At 41.1% G+C, this 18194-nt stretch overlaps 1 protein-coding gene across 6 annotated transcripts in view; it reads right to left on the minus strand.

Moving 5' to 3' along the window:
* LOC145344083 (protein FAM118A-like) overlaps positions 1–18194 on the minus strand; it is a 91325-nt gene that overhangs the window by 27412 nt on the left and 45719 nt on the right. For 5 of the 6 annotated variants that reach the window (XR_013886837.1, XM_080190890.1, XM_080190893.1 and 2 more), the window contains 2 exons: positions 7594–7644; positions 885–1170 (listed from right to left, as the gene is read on the minus strand). Coding sequence is in view for 5 of the 6 variants with exons in the window: in XM_080190890.1 (XP_080047016.1) it covers positions 885–1170; positions 7594–7644 (337 nt within the window). In the remaining variant the exon portion in view is untranslated. The remainder of the gene's footprint in view (positions 1–884; positions 1171–7593; positions 7645–18194) is intronic. The other variant, XM_080190891.1, reaches the window with a different exon arrangement.

The raw sequence follows: 18194 nt of genomic DNA on the forward strand, positions 1-18194 counted from the left end.
GCATTGTGATCAGCTAACCTTGGCAGAAGCAATTACTCATGGACAGCACATGATCAGAGGTCAGAACCAATTAGTGTCAGTCATCTCTGCAAAAGTGTTTAATTAGCCAATGAACGTGAATGGGCGTTCTCTGGAGTAATGTATAATAATGACTGTGTAAGTGAGAACAGAAAAAGAATGGTAACATCACGTAATAGTCATGATGTGGGTATGCCGGCGTTGGACTGGCGTAAACACAGTGAAAAGTCTGACAACACCAGGTTTTAGTCCAACCTATTTATTTGATAATATACTCACAAGCTTTCAGGGTTAGCCCCTTCATCAGGTGAATGGAGAGTTCTGGCCTCAGACAGAGCATATAAAGCACAGACAGTTTAGAGATTACTGATTAGAATGCGAATCCTTACACCTAACCTGCTGTTCAAGATCTGAAGTGGCTGATAATGTGAGTGGAAGGAGCACTGATCACAGTTTAAAGAGATGTGTATTGTCTCCAGACAGTACAGTAAGTGAGGTTTTGCAAACCCAGGCAAGTTGCCACTTCAGATCTTGAACAGCAGGTTAGGTGTAAGGATTCGCATTCTAATCAGTAATCTCTAAACTGTCTGTGCTTTATATGCTCTGTCTGAGGCCAGAACTCTCCATTCACCTGATGAAGGGGCTAACCCCGAAAGCTTGTGAGTATATTATCAAATAAATAGGTTGGACTAAAACCTGGTGTTGTCAGACTTTTCACTGTGTCAACATCACGTAAGACAGAGAAGGAGCTCCTAATAAAGTTGTGCGCTTGTACCAGATCACAAGATGTCAGTGAATTCTTGAACCTAACACAACTTAAAGCAGTATTCAACACAAAAAACCAATACCAGTCACAGATAACTTACCTGGGCTTCTGTGCCTGCAAATCTGTGCTACCAAATCGTAGAAATACTGAGGCATATATTCAAATCGGTCTCCATAGGACACTATTTTAATCCCATGCAGCAGCATCTCTGCCTGCAACTTAAAGAATTGATCATGACTATCCTTTCGCACCAGCATGAAGTGTTCCAGGTCCACTTTGTCCTGAACAGAATATAGAAATAACGCCTGGAAGATCTGATCACGCAGAGTTTCTCCACAGCCCAAAAAGACAAATGACTTGGTACGGTACAGATCCTGAAATTCTTCCTATCAGGGAAAGAAAAAATCCCAAACATATTAAAAGAGTATGGTCCCCCTTAAGTGTGTAAAGCATAAATACCCTTGATAACATAACATATGATCAGGTTTTCAGAACCACAATAAAACTGTATTAATAGTTATTTTACATTGCAACCATTTTTATGTGCAAAGCTCAATTTTTGAAGAAATAAGTGCTGACCTTTATACTACTTTGGAAGTATTATCATGTTCATTGTCAATCATACATCTTTTGCTTTCTTGATTTTGTAGCAAAATTATCAGTCATCATCATCAATGCCTGAATTTCAACCAGAGAGGAGCTGACACGACATTTACATTAAAAAAAATTGCTTCAAAAATATATTTTAAAAGGCAAACCAACCGAATGTGGCAGGATACCAAAAAACTAATTAAGTCCCGTTTTAACACAACTGAAAAATTAGTGAGGAAAAAAAAGATTTTGGGGGGTAGCTTTCAAACTATTCCATTCTATTAAAAAATGAAAAACAGATTCTCACAATGTTTTATTTGATTGCCAACATGAAATCTAGTCTTTGTCTCTCCTAAGTCATCCACTAATGAGAAGTTATTTCAGACCTACCTGACAGCCACTCATCAGCCCTGGGAATCTCCTGACACATTTGCTTGTCAGGAGTCTGTCATTTTTAAGGACAAGCAGCTAACGCAGGCTGTATAGATTAGAAGTTCAGAATAATAAGTAGAGTCCAACTCAATCATTTTGCAGAAAGGGGATTATAGGAACAAATAAATGTAGGCTCTTTATCAGCCATCATCACTATAATGATATTTTCTTTTCAAACTGGATATTCTCTCAAATGTCACTGGTCATTCCAAATTAACCTTTCACCCTTTGAGATCTGGATCACAATCCAGTTGAAAACAGACCAAAAATCCTTTCCTTATCTTTCCACAGACTACTGAAATTTCATGCACAATTAAAATTTCACAAATGCAACCAGATGAATACAGCTTCAGGCCAATAATTAATGTATTTACATCAAAAAAAATTCAGTGAAACACTCCATAGCAAGAATATATTGAATTCACTTCCTTAAATTCTGAAATTTACAAGAATGCAACACTTTCCCTTTAAATGGATGCTCACCATTTGTCCAAGACAAGTCTTCACAGAATTTTGAAGTACCAACAATTTTGCCACAATGCAATGCAATGACAATCACTACAGCTGGTGAGTACTTTTTTTCCAGAGTTTGATTAAAACAGGATACTCAGTTATGCTGCCATGACATCCCTCCATGAAACTTTGAGTGGTACTTAATACCTTACACGCTGATCCTAGCAATACTATTTTAAGTTAAAAGTTCAGTTTCAGTCTCATAAGCAAAAATCCAATCCAGAAAAGTCACATGCTGTACTGCATAGTATTGAAAACAAAAAAAAACTCCAGGACAAATTTCAAACTGTTGAATTGGCTGGTCATTGGTTGTGCTTCTTCTCTTAAATGAAGTTAAACCTCAATTCAAATTAGAAACCACCTTGCCCCTCTAGGAAAATCTCACAAAAGACTGGTCAAAAATGCTATCCCTTCATAAAATCCTAATCACAGGAGGTATCACATGCATTATATTTTACCCTGATAATTTCTAGTTTAACTTTAAGGCCAGCAGCCCATGGAAGGCAAGTGAGATTTGGGGATTAACAGATAATCGAAGAAACAACAATTGGCACCATTAGTGAATTTTAAGAATTTGAACAAATAGAACACAGCTTCAAGGCACACATCAGTGCAAGGTGGCTGTTGCCAGAGTGAAATTCGATCAAAAGACTCACCCCATTGCTAAGAAAGCTAACATTCTTTCTCACCTGTTTCATTGCAGCAAACCACAAAATACACTGAACATATAAAATTTAAAGTTGACCTTTGAAGACACACAAGTCTCCTTGAGCATTCACATGCCTAGCAGCTCAATCAAGACAGTAATATGTCCAGATGGCTGCTTTATAAAAGCAGCCCAATGGTACATTAGCTTTGGATTGGCACAGTGGTTAGCACTGCTGCTTCACAGCGCCAGGGACTGGGTTCAATTTCAGCCTCAGGTCATTGTCTGAATGAAATTTGCACATTCTCCCCATGTTTGCATGGGTTTCCTCCAGGTCATTCAGTTTCTTCCCACAGTCCAAAGGTGTGTGGGTTAGGTGGATTGGCCATGCTAAACTGAGTAAGAAGTCTGACAACACCAGGTTTAAGTCCAACCGATTTATGGGGCAAACCCCGAAAGCTTGCAAGTTTACTATCAAATAAATCGGGTGGATTTAAACCTGGTGCTGTCAGACTTCTTGCTGTGTTTACCCCAGTCCAACGCCGGCATCTCACATCATGCTAAATTGACCCAGTGTCAGGGGATTAGCAGGGTAAATATGTGGGGTTACAGGGATAGGGCTGGGTGAGATTGCGGTCAGTGCAAACTCAGTGAGATCGTGGTCAGTGCTGAATGGCATTCTTCTGCAGTATAGGGATTCTATGAAATAGCAACAACATAAATCAATTAAGTCCTCAAAGTCTTTTATAGCATGACCATGTACTCACTACCTTGAGTTACCTCAATACTTAATAGTAATCCTTAAATGGTACCAAAAGCATACCATACACATTCATATGCATCCTGCCTTTTAATAATAAGAATCTCATGTCAGAAATGAAAAAAAGGGCAAAAGAAGCAAAGAGTGGGCTGATCATCAAGTCAGACAACCTCTCCAGCCAAACTGATCAGTTTTCTGCAATCCTGAACCACTTAGAGATCGTTCCTAATCAATCATAACTTCCTTCACCACCCATTCCACCTTCTCCAATCCCAACAACCATTATTTAAACAGCCAACCATCAAATCTGTAGGTGACATGCATTTGACTGCCTTTAATGTGGAACTATTGTGGGTTTTTTTTAAAAGAAGAATTTTGGAAACATATGGATTTGGAATGTGGTGTTGCTGCAATCTGACAAGATTAGTGACTTGTCCACAGAAAGGTTGCTACATTTATGGGAATTGTTGTAGCAGTCTCTCCCAGTATTTCAGTACACATGCTCATCAAGGTTTCCTTGTAGGCTGCCCCAACAAAAATCCTCACTGAAATCGCCTGTAACATTCTGCGACCTCACCCTTTAGGGAGGTGTCAAACATACAGCCCTACTTCCCCATGCCTAGCTGCAGGTCACTTTTGCCCAGTGAATTATCATGTGTTGATCTCAATTCTATATTAACATCCGAAATATGCATTGTGTCATTATATAAACTAGTGGTTGCGACTGCTTTCATCAGAAGTCTGGTATATCCCTCGCCCTTCCTCATGATGCTGCAGTGGCTGGCCTGATAGCAGCTTTCATGTGTTTGAAATCATAAGTCAGGAGAGGGTTGAGGTGAAGTAAGCGTTGGAGGGAAAACAAGATGGTCACACCATCTGCAGCTTGCATTTCATGCCAGATAGCAAGGTATGAGCAAGGTGGGGATGGAAAAGGGCCATTATTCAGAAGCAATCCATTATTTTGAAATTGCCATTGTTGATGTGATTTAACAGTCTGTGCCAAAGATTTTCCATAATATAGAGCAGTCTCCTCTAGCAGGCTGAAGTGATGCAAATACTCTGCTCTGGTTCCGATTCCTGTGGTTACAGGCCTCCTTGATCTGCATGAGGAGTGGAAAGTTCACAGATCTGGACCACTGAAGTGAGGTCACTGAACTGCTTGTGATACTGCTGCTAGGTCTTCAGGCCAAATTCCAGAAATTGACCTTGCTGGGCACCTGGACCTATTCACTGCTCGGAGCATTCCTTGACGGTTTCCTGGAAACATGGCTTCTCTCTTCCTGTCAACTTTCAAAACTAAAGCTTCCAGTGCCATGTTAGAAAACCTCAGGTTCCATCATCAGACCTCCATTTGGCGTCCTCCATCTTACAGCCACTTTAAATACAGGCGGTTGTAGTATAAAGGGTTAATGCTAAACATCTGCATCATCAGTGATAAGAACATAATAAGAACTAGCAGCAGGAATAGATCATCTGGCCCCTTCAGTTTGCTCTGCCATTCAATAAAATCATGGCTGTTCTTTTTGTGGGCTCAGCTCCACTTACATGCCTGCTCACCATAACCTTTAATTCCTTTACTGTTCAAAAAATTATCTGTTCTTGCCTTAAAAACATTCAATCAGGTAGTCTCAACTGCTTCACTGGGCAGGGAATTCCACAGATTCACAACCCTTTGTGTGAAGAAGTTTCTCCTCAACTCAGTTCTAAATCTGCTTCCCTTATTTTGGGGCCATGCCCCCTAGTTCTAGTTTCACCTGCCAATGGAAACAATTTCCCTGCTTCTTTCTTATCTATTCCCTTCATAATCTTATACGTTTCTGTAAGATCTCCCCTCATTCTTCTGAATTCCAATGAGTATAGTCCCAGTCTATTCAGTCTCTCCTCATAAGGCAACCCTCTCAACTCTAGAATCAACCTAGTGAATCTCCTCTGCACCCCTCGAGTGCCAGTATATCCTTTCTCAAGTAAGGAGACTAAAGCCGTACACCAAGTATGGCCTCACCAGCACTTTATACAGCTGCAACATAACCTCACTGTTTTTAAATTCCATCCCTCTAGCAGTGAAGGACAAAATTGCATTTGCCTTCTTAATTATCTGCTGCACCTGCAAACCAACTCCTTGTGATTCTTGCACAGGTCCCTTTGCACAGCAGCATGCTAACAGTTCATTTTGCTGTTATTACTACCAAAGTGGATGACCTTACACTTACCAACATTGTACTCCATCTGCCAGACCCTCGCCCACTCACTCAGACTATCTATATCCCTTTGCAGACTTTCAGCGTCCTCTGCACACTTTGCTCTGCCACTCATCTTAGTGTCATCTGTGAATCTTGACACACTACACTTGGTCTCCAACTCCAAATCATCTACGTAAATCGTAAACAATTGCAGTCCTAACACTGATCCCTAAGGCACACCACTAGTCATTGATCGCCAACCAGAAAAACACCCATTTACCACCACTCTTTGCTTTCTGTTAGTTAACCAATCCTCTATCCATACTAATACATTACCTGTAACACCATGCACCTTTACCTTATGCAGAAGTCTTTGGTGTGGCATCTTGTCAAATGCCTTCTGGAAATCCATTTACACCACATCTACATTGTTAGGTGCACATGTAATGTTCTCAAAGAATTCCACCAAGTTAGTCAAGCATGACCTTCTCTTCATGAACCCATGTTGCGTCTTACCAATGGACAATGTATATCCAGATGTCTCTCTATTTCTTCCTTGATGATAGATTCAAGCATTTTCCCTAGTACAAAAGTTAAGTTAACCAGCCTAAAGTTACCCCCTTTTGTCTACCTCCTTTTTTAAACAGTGGCATCACATTTGCTGTTTTCCAATTTGCTGGAACCATCCCAGCGTCCAGTGGATTTTGGTAAATTACTACCAGTGCATTTGCTATTTCTCCCATCATCTCTTTTAGTACGCTGGGGTGCATTCCATCAGGACCAGAAGACTTGTCTACATTTAGCCCCATTAACTTGCCCAACACTAACTCTTTCATGATAGTGATAGTTTCTAGGTCCTCACCTGCCATAGTCTTTCTGTCATCAATTTTTGGCATGTTATTTGTGTCTTCCACTGTGGCACAAAATTCCTCTTCTGTGATAGTAGATCACACAACAGAATATGCTGACAGACAGTTCTATTGTATAGCCCTGTGCTAAGTCTTATATTATGCATAGCCATTATAATGTTCAATAAAAGATAAAACGAACAGCCCTCCCTCCAGCAATACCTGCAAACCTTAAATAACAGTCAATTTTATTCAAGACCCACAACTTTCTGCTGTCATACTAAAGGATGACAGCAGAAAATACAATGGAGAAAACACAAAATAAAGAGCCCAGCAACTGGAAGCAGCAGCAAGACAAACAAATGTGGGTGAAGAACAGCACAGGAAAATCACCAACACAATCCAAAGAAAGGCCACAGTGAAGAAAAATATGGAGAGAATCTTCCCTACGCTAGAGTGCTTTGACAACGTGGAAGCCCAGGTCAAGCCACAAAGTGGCAGAACTGATATTGCAGGTTTGCAAAATACAGAGCAGCTTTGGGACTAGCAGAGAACATTAGCAAGGAGCAGGTCAGTGCCTTGATCTATGCCAGAGGCATCAATAAAGGTGAAGTAATGGTCAGGCAAGGCATAGACAAAAAAAGAACAGCAACATACAAAAAGCTTGTCACCTATTTTAGACTTAGAAGGAATACCATTTTAGAAAGGCAGAGTTCAATAGTGGTATCCAAAGACTGGGAGAGCTTGACTTGTATCAACTAACAGAGTTACAGTACAAAGCCCTGAAAGACAAACTAATCAGGATTGTATTACTGTAGGAGTCTTAGAAGGGACCTTACCAGATATTCTGCAGTCGAGAGATTATATCCTATTGAATTCTGTGCAGTTAACTAGGCAGGTTGAAGAAAGAAAGTTAAATCAGATAATTATTAGAGGTGACAAAGAGATACTAATTTCACCAAATACATGGGCACATTATAACCTTGAACTGCCCACAATAATTGCTGCACATGCATTAGCAATTGGACTAGGAGCAGTCCTCTTTCAAATCCAGAAAGTTGGAAGAAGCAGATCAGCACATTATGCATCTCAATCATTGACTGAAACAGATAAAGATACTGTATAACCACAAAAGAGGCATTAGGTGCCACATGTGCATGTGGGAAGCTTTTAGGACCATAGTTCATCATTGAGACAGTCCACAAACCATTGGCTACCTAATTAAATGTCAAGGCAATAGCAAAGATTTCATCAAAAGTCCAGAGATTTTGGTTGGGAATCATGAGATTTATTGCCACAATTACATGCATGTCATGCATTCCTGTTGAAAAGCCTGAACATAAGAACATAAATTTAATTGAGGTTGTTGAGTCACATTCCTCATTGACCACAAAATTCCTGTCAAAATTCCTACCAGCAACAGTGAGAATGAATGAAATCCAAAAATCATAAAAATCAAATAAAAAATAGGGAATTCTGCAAAAATGGATGGCCAGAATGTGTTCCAAATAATCTCATCCTAAAACAATACTTCGACCAACAAAGTAATCACAGCATCATGAATGACTTACTGATTTATGATAAGTGGTTGGTCATACCAGGTCCTTCAGAGAATACGCCATGGACACCTAGGCATTACAAAAAGTGTTGTGCAGGAGTACAAAGTTGTGTCTGATGGAATGGGATCTCAAATCATTAGAAAAAATGATTTTGAGCTGCATCACCTGTAAAATCTATCACAAGGAAGAAAGCAAAGCATTGATGGTATCCTCATTTCTTTCCACACCATGGAAATGTTAGGAATGGATCTTTTCAAACTCAGGAGAAAATAATTCCTCATTGTTGTTGACTATTACTCCAGATGGATTGAGGTCAAACGTTTTCATGATCTGACTTCAAAAGCAATCACTAAATTACTGAAATAAATTTTTGCCATACATCATCCAGATCTAATCATTTCAGACAATGGTCCACAGTTTGTATATTTATGTTTTAAGAAGTTCACAAAGGATGATGGACTTGTTCACATGACTAGTTCATCCAGGTACCCACAGTCAAATGGAGAGGTCAAAAGAGGAGCAAGAGTGATAAATGATTCACTGAAGAAAATGAACAATATCACTGTTGAGCTACCATTCCAAGCCATTTCAGAACGGCTTTGTTCCATCTGAATCCCGATGAAAAGGTGGTTACGGTTATGACTCAACTTTCTATTTTTCCACACATACTTATGGCATGTCATATTGCAGCAGATATAAAGAAAATGAGAGAGAAGAAGGATAAATATCATGCAAATCAAGACATGAACTATAATCAATGCCGTATAGTGCATGATTCACCAGAATCCCACGAGGCGAATCAATTTGGATTCATGACCGGAATTGAGAAGGCCAAGTATTGGGGGGAAAAAAAACATTAAACTTGTAATCTTATCTCAGAGACTAAAAATGGAAACTGAATAGTGAGCTGAAATAGATGTACACTTTTACTGACAAGAAGAGCACTATTAATGAAATGGACTAACCACCCATTTGATCAGGAAACAACCTGAATTGAGAACCAATGTTCACTACTGATTCACATACTAATCTATAGAGTTCAACAGAGAACATGGAACATGAATCCTATGCAATCTCTGCAAGGGCTGAGAACAAAGTCAGGGAGTTTAGTGAAATTGATTTGTGAGCCAAAGATCAACACAAAGATTTCAGAAGAAGTTATAGGATAACGTATATGATGTCTTTAATGGAGTCAGAGACTTGGGTAGGTTTGAGGAGGGGGGAGCAGGTGAGATCTAGTATGAAGTATTAATGGTAAATATGTGAATTGGTAGTTTACATTATCAGTGATCTAAGATCATATGACAATATGCTATGTGATAGTTCCATCTAAAACTGTCATCAGACTTTTGAATGGACCTACCTCATTTTAAGTTGATCTTTCTCTACACCCTAGCAATGACTGCAACACTACATTCTGCACCCTCTCCTTTCCTTCTCTATGTATAAGAACATAAGAAATAGGAGCAGGAGTAGGCCATCTAGCCCTTCGAGCCTGCCCCGCCATTCAATAAGATCATGGCTGATCTGAAGTGGCTCAGTTCCACTTTCCCGCCTTCTCCCCATAACCATTAATCCCCTTGCCTACCAAAAACCTATCTACCCGCAACTTAAATATATTTAGCGAGGAAGCCTCAACCACTTCAACGGGCAGAGAATTCCAGAGATTCACCACCCTTTGAGTGAAGAAGTTCCTCCTCAACTCCGTTCTAAACCGCCCTCCTTTTATCTTGAGGCTGTGCCCTCTAGTCCTGCTGTCCTTTCTGAGCGGGAAGAACCTCTCCACCTCTACCCTATCCATCCCTTTCATCATCTTGTATGCCTCAATGAGATCTACCCTCATCCTTCTAAACTCTAACAAGTACAAGCCCAGTTTATTCAGCCTCTCCTCATAGCTCAACCCCCTCAATTCCGGTATCAGCCTAGCGAACCTCCTCTGCACTCCCTCCAAGGCCAAAATATCCTTGCGCAAGTGCGGCAACCAAAACTGCACACAGTACTCCAGCTGCGGCCTCACCAGTGCCCTGTACAGTTGCAGCAAGACCTCCCTACTTTTATATTCGATCCCCCTTGCTATGAAGGCCAGCATCCCATTTGCCTTCCTGACCACCTGCTGCACCTGCAGGCTGGGTTTTTGCGACTCATGCACAAGGACCCCCAGCTCCCTCTGCACCGTAGCATGCTGCAGCTTTTCGCCACGTAAGTAGTAGTCCTTCCTACCATTATTCCTACCAAAGTGGATAACCTCACACTTGCCAACATTGTATTCCATCTGCCAAGTCCTCGCCCACTTGCTCAGCCTATCTAGATCTGTCTGCAGACTTTCCACACCCTCCGCACAATTTGCCGTTCCACCAATCTTTGTGTCATCAGCAAATTTCGACACCTTAGACTCGGTTCCCTCCTCCAGATCATCTATATAAATGGTAAATAGCTGAGGCCCCAGCACCGACCCCTGGGGCACTCCACTAGTCACCAACCGCCAATCCGAATAGCACCCATTGACACCCACTCTCTGCCTCCTATTTGACAGCCAATCTCCTATCCACGCTAACACCCTACCCCCAACTCCATGCCCCCTAACCTTCTGTAACAACCTCTTGTGTGGCACCTTATCAAACGCCTTCTGAAAATTGAGAAACACCACATCCACCGGTATGGTATGCTTTGACTGAAAAGTGCACAAGAAACAATACTTTTCACTGTATACTAATACATGTGGCACTAATAAATCAAATCAAAAAACCTAGTATTGTATATAGTTAGTATTATGTTCAATAAGAGAAAATTTACCAACAACCTTGCCTCTAGTAATATGCGTAAATCTGAACCATGGACAAGCTCATCTGCAACCCACAATGATGATAACAAAACTATCAGCAACAGCTTCCGTATAATGAACAATGTTCCCCTTTAAGAGGGAACTAGCTGCATGAGATACATTTGAACTATACATGTTGCTGAGCCTCTGTTGAGCATTCAAAGCTTCAATCATGGAAAATGAGAAGGCAGCATTAAGTTTGTGCACTGTCTGCCTTGAGAAATCCAAATATTGAGCCCAAATGTTCAGGAATGAAACTGAATCTTCGGTATAAAGTAAAGAATGAGATGCAAAGGCTGCCCTATCTACATGTTAAACAATGCAAGGTGCCAGCACATTGCTGACTAATTTCTCAGCATGCTGACTAGTTTCTCTACATGCCGACTAGTTTCTCTACATGGCAAGTGGCAGTTTTAATAGAAAGAAATAGAATATTGCTGAAAAGAGAGACATGTTGCCGAATCAGGCAACTCATTAGGACAACGTTAAGAAATCCAAATTTCAAACAATCACAACAATTTTACAACAGAGAAAAAAGGGTACAGATGGTTGGCAAGTTGAATATGATTGGCTGAGGTGCTGCCAAAGAGAAAGCAATGGAGAAGCCACAGCTCCTGGCTAAAAAAACACTTGAACATACACCTTTTGTTTATAGAGAACCAGTCCCCATGCATGAATGTATGTTTCTTCTCCCAGGTGTTTGTTTTTTTTTGAAAATCAGATCAGTTTTATAAAGAAAGTGCAATTTTCCCTGCCAGATTCCCACCTAGGTGGATAGGATGAAAGTCTGTGTTTTCAAACACTGATCAGGTTACAAAGCTAAATAAATCAATGAATGGAATAGTTTCAATCAACTCAGTGATCACACAAATCTCCAAGGTGAAAATCATCATTAATTTGTTCCCAAAGTAGCTATATAGCTGGCAAGTCTAACATTATAACTGCCCTCAGTTGATATAAAGCCCAAAATATTACAGATACTGGAATCTGATATACAAACAGATAAAGCTGGAAGTATTCAAAAGGTCAGAAAACATCTGTAGAGAATGTATGAGACACGTTAAGACTTTTTGGCAGATTTTTTTGGTCATCAATGTGAAAAATGAACTATTTCTCTGTTCTCAAACAAGTCAGATAAAGATGATCTGCAAGAGTTACAAGTTCATCTTCTCTCAGGTAGGTATAAGCAATATGGTACTTGCTAAAACTGAAAGCAATTTGATGAGTTACAGCAAGTTGCAAGAACACCCATTTAGTGATATATATTTTCAAGTATCTGAAATGGCAGTTAAAATAGCGGCTATTCTTTTGGACCAAGAATCAGTTAAGATAAAGTTGTATTGAGTCTAGACAACGTAGCTAATAAATACTACTCTAATTGCACAACAATGGATTAATGCAAAGTTTTGCAATCTTGACAAATCTAGTTTTAAATGCTGAGGGACAATTAAATTACAAACCGAGGAGGAGGCTCTACAAACATCCCCATCCTCAACAATGATACAGCCTGGTACATCAATGCATTTGCAGCCACCATAAGCCAGAAGTACTAAGTGGAGAGAGGCAAAAAATAAGGAACTAAAGTGGTTCTGACATTCATCATTATGAAGCGCTTTGAAAGTTTAGTCATGGCACAAATCAATTCCAGCCTTTTGGACTGCCTGGATCCACTACAGCTCGCCTATCGCCACAACAGTCCACAGCAGACGCCATCCCCCTGGCCCTGCACTCAACCCTCCAACACCTAGATATCAAAGACATCTACGTCAGGCTCCTTTCATTGACTACAGCTCAGACTTCAACACCATTATTCCTACGAAACCCATCTCCAAACTCCAGGGCCTGGGCCTCATCTCCTCCCCCTGTGACTGGATCCTGAACTTCCTAACTCACAGATCACAATCAGTAAGGATAGGCAACAACAACACCTTCCACGATTATCCTCAACACTGGTGCCTCACAACACTGTGTTCTCAGACCCCGACTATACTCCATATACGCCTATGACTGCGCGGCCAAATTTCTCTCCAATTTGATTTTCAAGTTTGCTGACAACATCACCATAGTGGGTTAGATCTCAAACAATGACGAGACAGAATACAGGAATGAGATAGAGAATCTGGTGAACTGGTGCAAAAACAATAATCTCTCCCTCAATGTCAACAAAATGAAGGAGATTGTCATTGATTTCTGGAAAGGTAGTGGAGAACATGCCCCTGTCTACATCGATGGGGACGAAACAGAAACGGTCAAAAGCTTCAAGTTTTTAGGTATCCAGATCATCAACAGCCTGTCTTGGTCCCCCCCATGCCGATACTACTGTTAAGAAAGCCCACCAATGCTTCTACTTTCTCAGAAGATTAAGGAAATTTGGCATGTCAGCTACAACTCTCACCAACTTTTACAGATGCACCATAGAAAGCATTCTTTCTGGTTGTATCACAGCTTCGTATGGCTCCTGCTCTGCCCAAGACTGCAAGAAACAACAAAAGGTCGTGAATGTAGCCCAATCCATCACGTAAACCAGCCTCTCATCCATTGACTCTGTTTATAGTTCCCATTGCCTCAGAAAAGCAGCCAGCATAATTAAGGAGCCCACACACCCCAGACATTCTCTCTTCCGCCTTCTTCCATCAGGAAAAAGATACAAAAGTCTGAGGTCACGTACCGACCAACTCAAGAACAGCTTCTTCCCTGCTGCTGTCAGACTTTTGACTGGACCTACCTCACATTAAGTTGAACTTTCTCTACGCCGTAAATATGATTGTAATGCTACATTCTGCAATCTCTCATTTCCTTCTATACGAATGGGATGTTTTGTCTGTATAGCGTGCAAGAAACAAAACTTCTCATTGTATGCTAATACATGTGACAATAATAGATCAAATCAAATCAAAAGCCAGTTAGCTTGACCTGTGTAGTGGGGATGTTGCTGGAATCAATCATTAAGACTGAATGTTTGGAAAAGCAAACCTCAATCCACTAGCATAAAAGCAAAATACTGGGCAGCACGGTGGCACAGTAGTTAGCGCTGCTGCCTTACAGTGCCAGGGACCCAGGTTCAATTCTCAGCTTAGGCCACTGTCTGTGTGGAGCTTGCACGTTCTCACCATGTCTGCATTGGTTTCCTCTGGGTGCTCTGATTTTCTCCCACGTCTGAAAGACGTGCTGGTTAAGTGCATTGACCTAAATGGGCGCTGGAGTGTGGCAACTATGGGAATTTCACAGTAACTTCATTGCAGTGTTATGCAGCTTTACTTGTGACTAACAGATAAAGTTTAAACTTTGTGGACACCAGAATCTGAAGCAAAAACAGAAAATGCTGGAAAATCTCAGCAGGTCTGACGGCATCTGTGAGGAGACAATAGAGTCAATGTTTCAAATCATGGATAAGGATAGATCTGGTCCTCGGGTTGAAGTTCTGAACTGGAAAAAGGCCAAATTTGATGAAATGAGAAGGGATCTGGGAAGTGTGGATTGGCACAGGCTGTTCTCTGATAAGGATGTAAATGGAAAGTGGGAGGCCTTCAAAGGAGAAATTTTTGAGTGCGCAGAGCTTCTATGTTCCTGTCAGGATTAAAGGCAAAGTAAATAGGGATAAGGAACCTTGGTTCTCAAGGGAGATTGTAACACTGATTAAGAGGAAGAGAGAGTTGTATGAAATGTACAGGCAGCAAGGAACAGATCAGATGCTCGAGGAGTAGAAAAAATGCAAGAAGCTACTTAAGAGGGAAATCAGGAGGGCTAAAAGAAAACATGAGGTTGCTTTGGCAGACAGAGTGAAGGAAAATCGAAAGAGTTTCTATAGGTACGTTAGGAGCAAAAGGATAGTGAGGGATAAAGTTGGTCCTCTTGAAGACCAGAGTGGTAGACTGTGTATGGAACCAAAAGAGATGGGGGAGATACTAAATGGGTTTTTTGCATCCGTATTTACTGCGGAAACGGGCATGGAGTCTGTGGAAATTGGGCAATCAAGTAGGGAGGTCATGGAACCTTCACAGATTAAAGGGGAGGTGGTGCTGGCTGTCTTGAAGCAAATCAGAGTGGATAAATCCCCAGGACTGGACAGGGTATTCCCCACAGACCTTGAGGGACTGTTGAACTTGCAGAGGCCCTGGCAGACATATTTAAAATGTCAATATTCACGGGGGAGGTGCCAGATGATTGGAGGGTGGCTCATATTGTTCCGTTGTTTAAAATAGGTTCCAAAAGAAATCCAGGAAATTACAGGCCAGTAAGTTTGACGTCAGTGGTTGGCAAGTTATTGGAAGGTGTGAAAAGGGAAAGGATCTACAAATATTTGGATAGGCAGGGACTTATTAGGGACAGTCAACATGGCTTTGTGCATAGTAGGTCATGTTTGACCAATCTATTAGAGTTTTTTGAGGAGGTCACCAGGAAAGTGGATGAAGGAAAGGCAGTGGATGTTGTCTACCTGGATTTCAGCAAGGCCTTTGACAAGGTCCCTCATGGGAGGTTAGTTAGGAAGGTTCAGTCGCTAGGTATAGATGGGGAGGTTGTAAATTGGATTAGACACTGGCTCAATGGAAGAAGCCAGAGGGTGGTTGTGGAGGACTGCGACTAGTGGAATACCGCAAGGATCGGCATTGGGTTCATTGTTGTTTGTCATCTATATCAATGATCCGGATAATAATGTGGTAAATTGGATCAGCAAATTTGCTGATACAAAAATTGGAGGTGTAGTGGACAGTGAGGAAGGTTTTCAAAGCTTGCAGAGGGACTTGGGCTGAAAAATGGCAAATGGAATTTAATGCAGACAAGTGTGAGGCATTGCACTTTGGAAGGACAAACCAAAGTAGAACTTACAGGGTAAATGGTAGGAGTCTGAAGAGTGCAGTTGAACAGAGGGATCTGGGAATACAGGTACAGAATTCACTAAAAGTAACGTCACAGGTGGATAGGGTCATAAAGAGTGCTTCTGGTACATTGGCCTTTATAAATCGGAGTATCGTGTATAAAAGTTGGAGTATTATGGTAAGGTCATATAAGGCATTGCTGAGGCTGAATTTAGAGTATTGTGTACAGTTTTGGTCACCTAGTTACAGGAAGGATGTAACTAAGGTTGAAAGAGTGCAGAGAAGGTTCACAAGGTTGTTGCCAGGGCTTGAGAAGCTGAGTTACAGAGAGAGATTGAATAGGTTAGGACTTTATTCCCTGAAGCGTCGAAGAATGAGGGGAGATTTGATGGAGGTGTATAAGATTTTGATGGGTATAGATAGAGTGAATGCAAGCAGGCTTTTTCCACTGAGGCTAGGGGAGAAAAAAACCAGAGGGCATGGGTTGAGGGTGAAATGAGGAAAGTTGAAAGGGAATATTAGGGGGGGCTTCTTCACGCAGAGAGTGGTGGGAGTGTGGAATGACCTGCCAGATAAAGTGGTCAATGCAGGGTCACTTTTAACATTTAAGAAAAGCTTGGACGGGTTTATGGATGAGAGTGGTGTGGAGGGATATGGTCCAAGTGCAGGTCAGTGCGACTACACAAAAAAATAGTTCAGCACAAACAAGAAAGGCCAAAAGGCCTGTTTCTGAGCTGTAATTTTCTATGGTTCTAGATGACCCTTCGACAGAGCTAAGAACAAAGAGAATCAGCAGAGATATATACTATGAGGGCAGGGATGGAATGGGACTAAGAGAATGTAAGTGAGGATATAGAAAGCTGAGAAGGTGCTAAAAGTGTCCATTAAGTGGTTAGAATGCATGAATGGCAGAACAGAGGTAAGATGGTTAAGGGACTCCCTGGGAATTAAAGCAGTTGCCCTAAAGCAGGGGGTTGGGAAAGGAGTGGGCAAGAATGAGAGCTGGAATGGAGCTCTCCTTCCTGCCCCTTCCCCTTTCAGGGAAACTATCATAATATCTAGACAGTCCCTTAATCACCTTTACCTTTGTTCTGCCGTTGACACATTCTGATCACTTAATATACTCTTTCAGCACCTTTTCAACCTTCTATATCCTCACTTACATTCCCTTTGTCCCATTCCACCACCTGCCATCCATCCCCCACCCTCCACCACCACCACCAACCCACGCCCCCGCACCTCCTCCCCACCACTACCCCGAACCCTCATAGTATAAATATCTGTTGATTCTCTTTGTTCTTGGCTCTAACAAAGGGTCATCTAGACTCAATGTTGGCTCTATTCCCTCCGCACAGATACGATGAAACCTGCTGAGATTTTCCAGCATTTTCTGGTTTTGTTTAAGCTCAAACCACCATTGTCAGATGGTTTTATGAAGGAAAAGTCATGTTTGACAAACTTGCTCGAGTTTACAACCTTGCGTTCAGTCATATATGTAAATCCTAATCATGATCAAGCTCATCTATGACCCACAATGATGCTAACAATCAGCAGTGGCAACAATAGTGTGGGCATCTACACAATTACAACATAGCAACTCACAAAAGCACTGTCAAAACTTGTGACCTCTACCACTTCAAAGAAGGTCAGCAGGCAAGTAGGAGTTCTCCAGCAAATCACATACCACCCTGACATGGAACTGCTTTGATGTTCCTTCAGATGCTGGGTCAAAATCCTCAAACTCATTCCAAATAATATTGTGTGTATACCTATACCACATGAACCCAGCAGTTCAAGATGGCGGCTCACACCACCTTCTCAATGTCAATTAGTGACAGAACAATAAAATGCTGGCCTTGTCTGTCACACTCATTTCAGGCAATTTTTTTTAAAATGCTGAATCCAAACTAGATATCAAGGAAGAACGGTCTAACCTGTTGGGACATTGCAATAATCTATTAAAAATTGTGTATTTTGTCTTCATTTTTAATTGTATCATTCCTGAAGCATCAATTTAGCTGATCTAAGAAATCAAATTATCCATCATCCAGGTTGACAGGTGGTGGATTGGGCATTCTATATATTCTAAAAGTAAACTGGTGTTATTAGATTGGTTATTAGTTCTGGACTCTGCTAATCCAAATATGGCAAAGGATTTAAAAGAATTAGATTAGCTTCTGTTGCATTGGTATTAAGAAAACTATCAGCAGAAAATATGTTGAAAAGGGTCATTAATTGAATAG

The sequence above is a fragment of the Carcharhinus amblyrhynchos genome, chromosome 6 (assembly GCF_965287045.1).
Source record: "Carcharhinus amblyrhynchos chromosome 6, sCarAmb.v2.hapA, whole genome shotgun sequence".
NCBI lineage: Eukaryota > Metazoa > Chordata > Chondrichthyes > Carcharhiniformes > Carcharhinidae > Carcharhinus > Carcharhinus amblyrhynchos.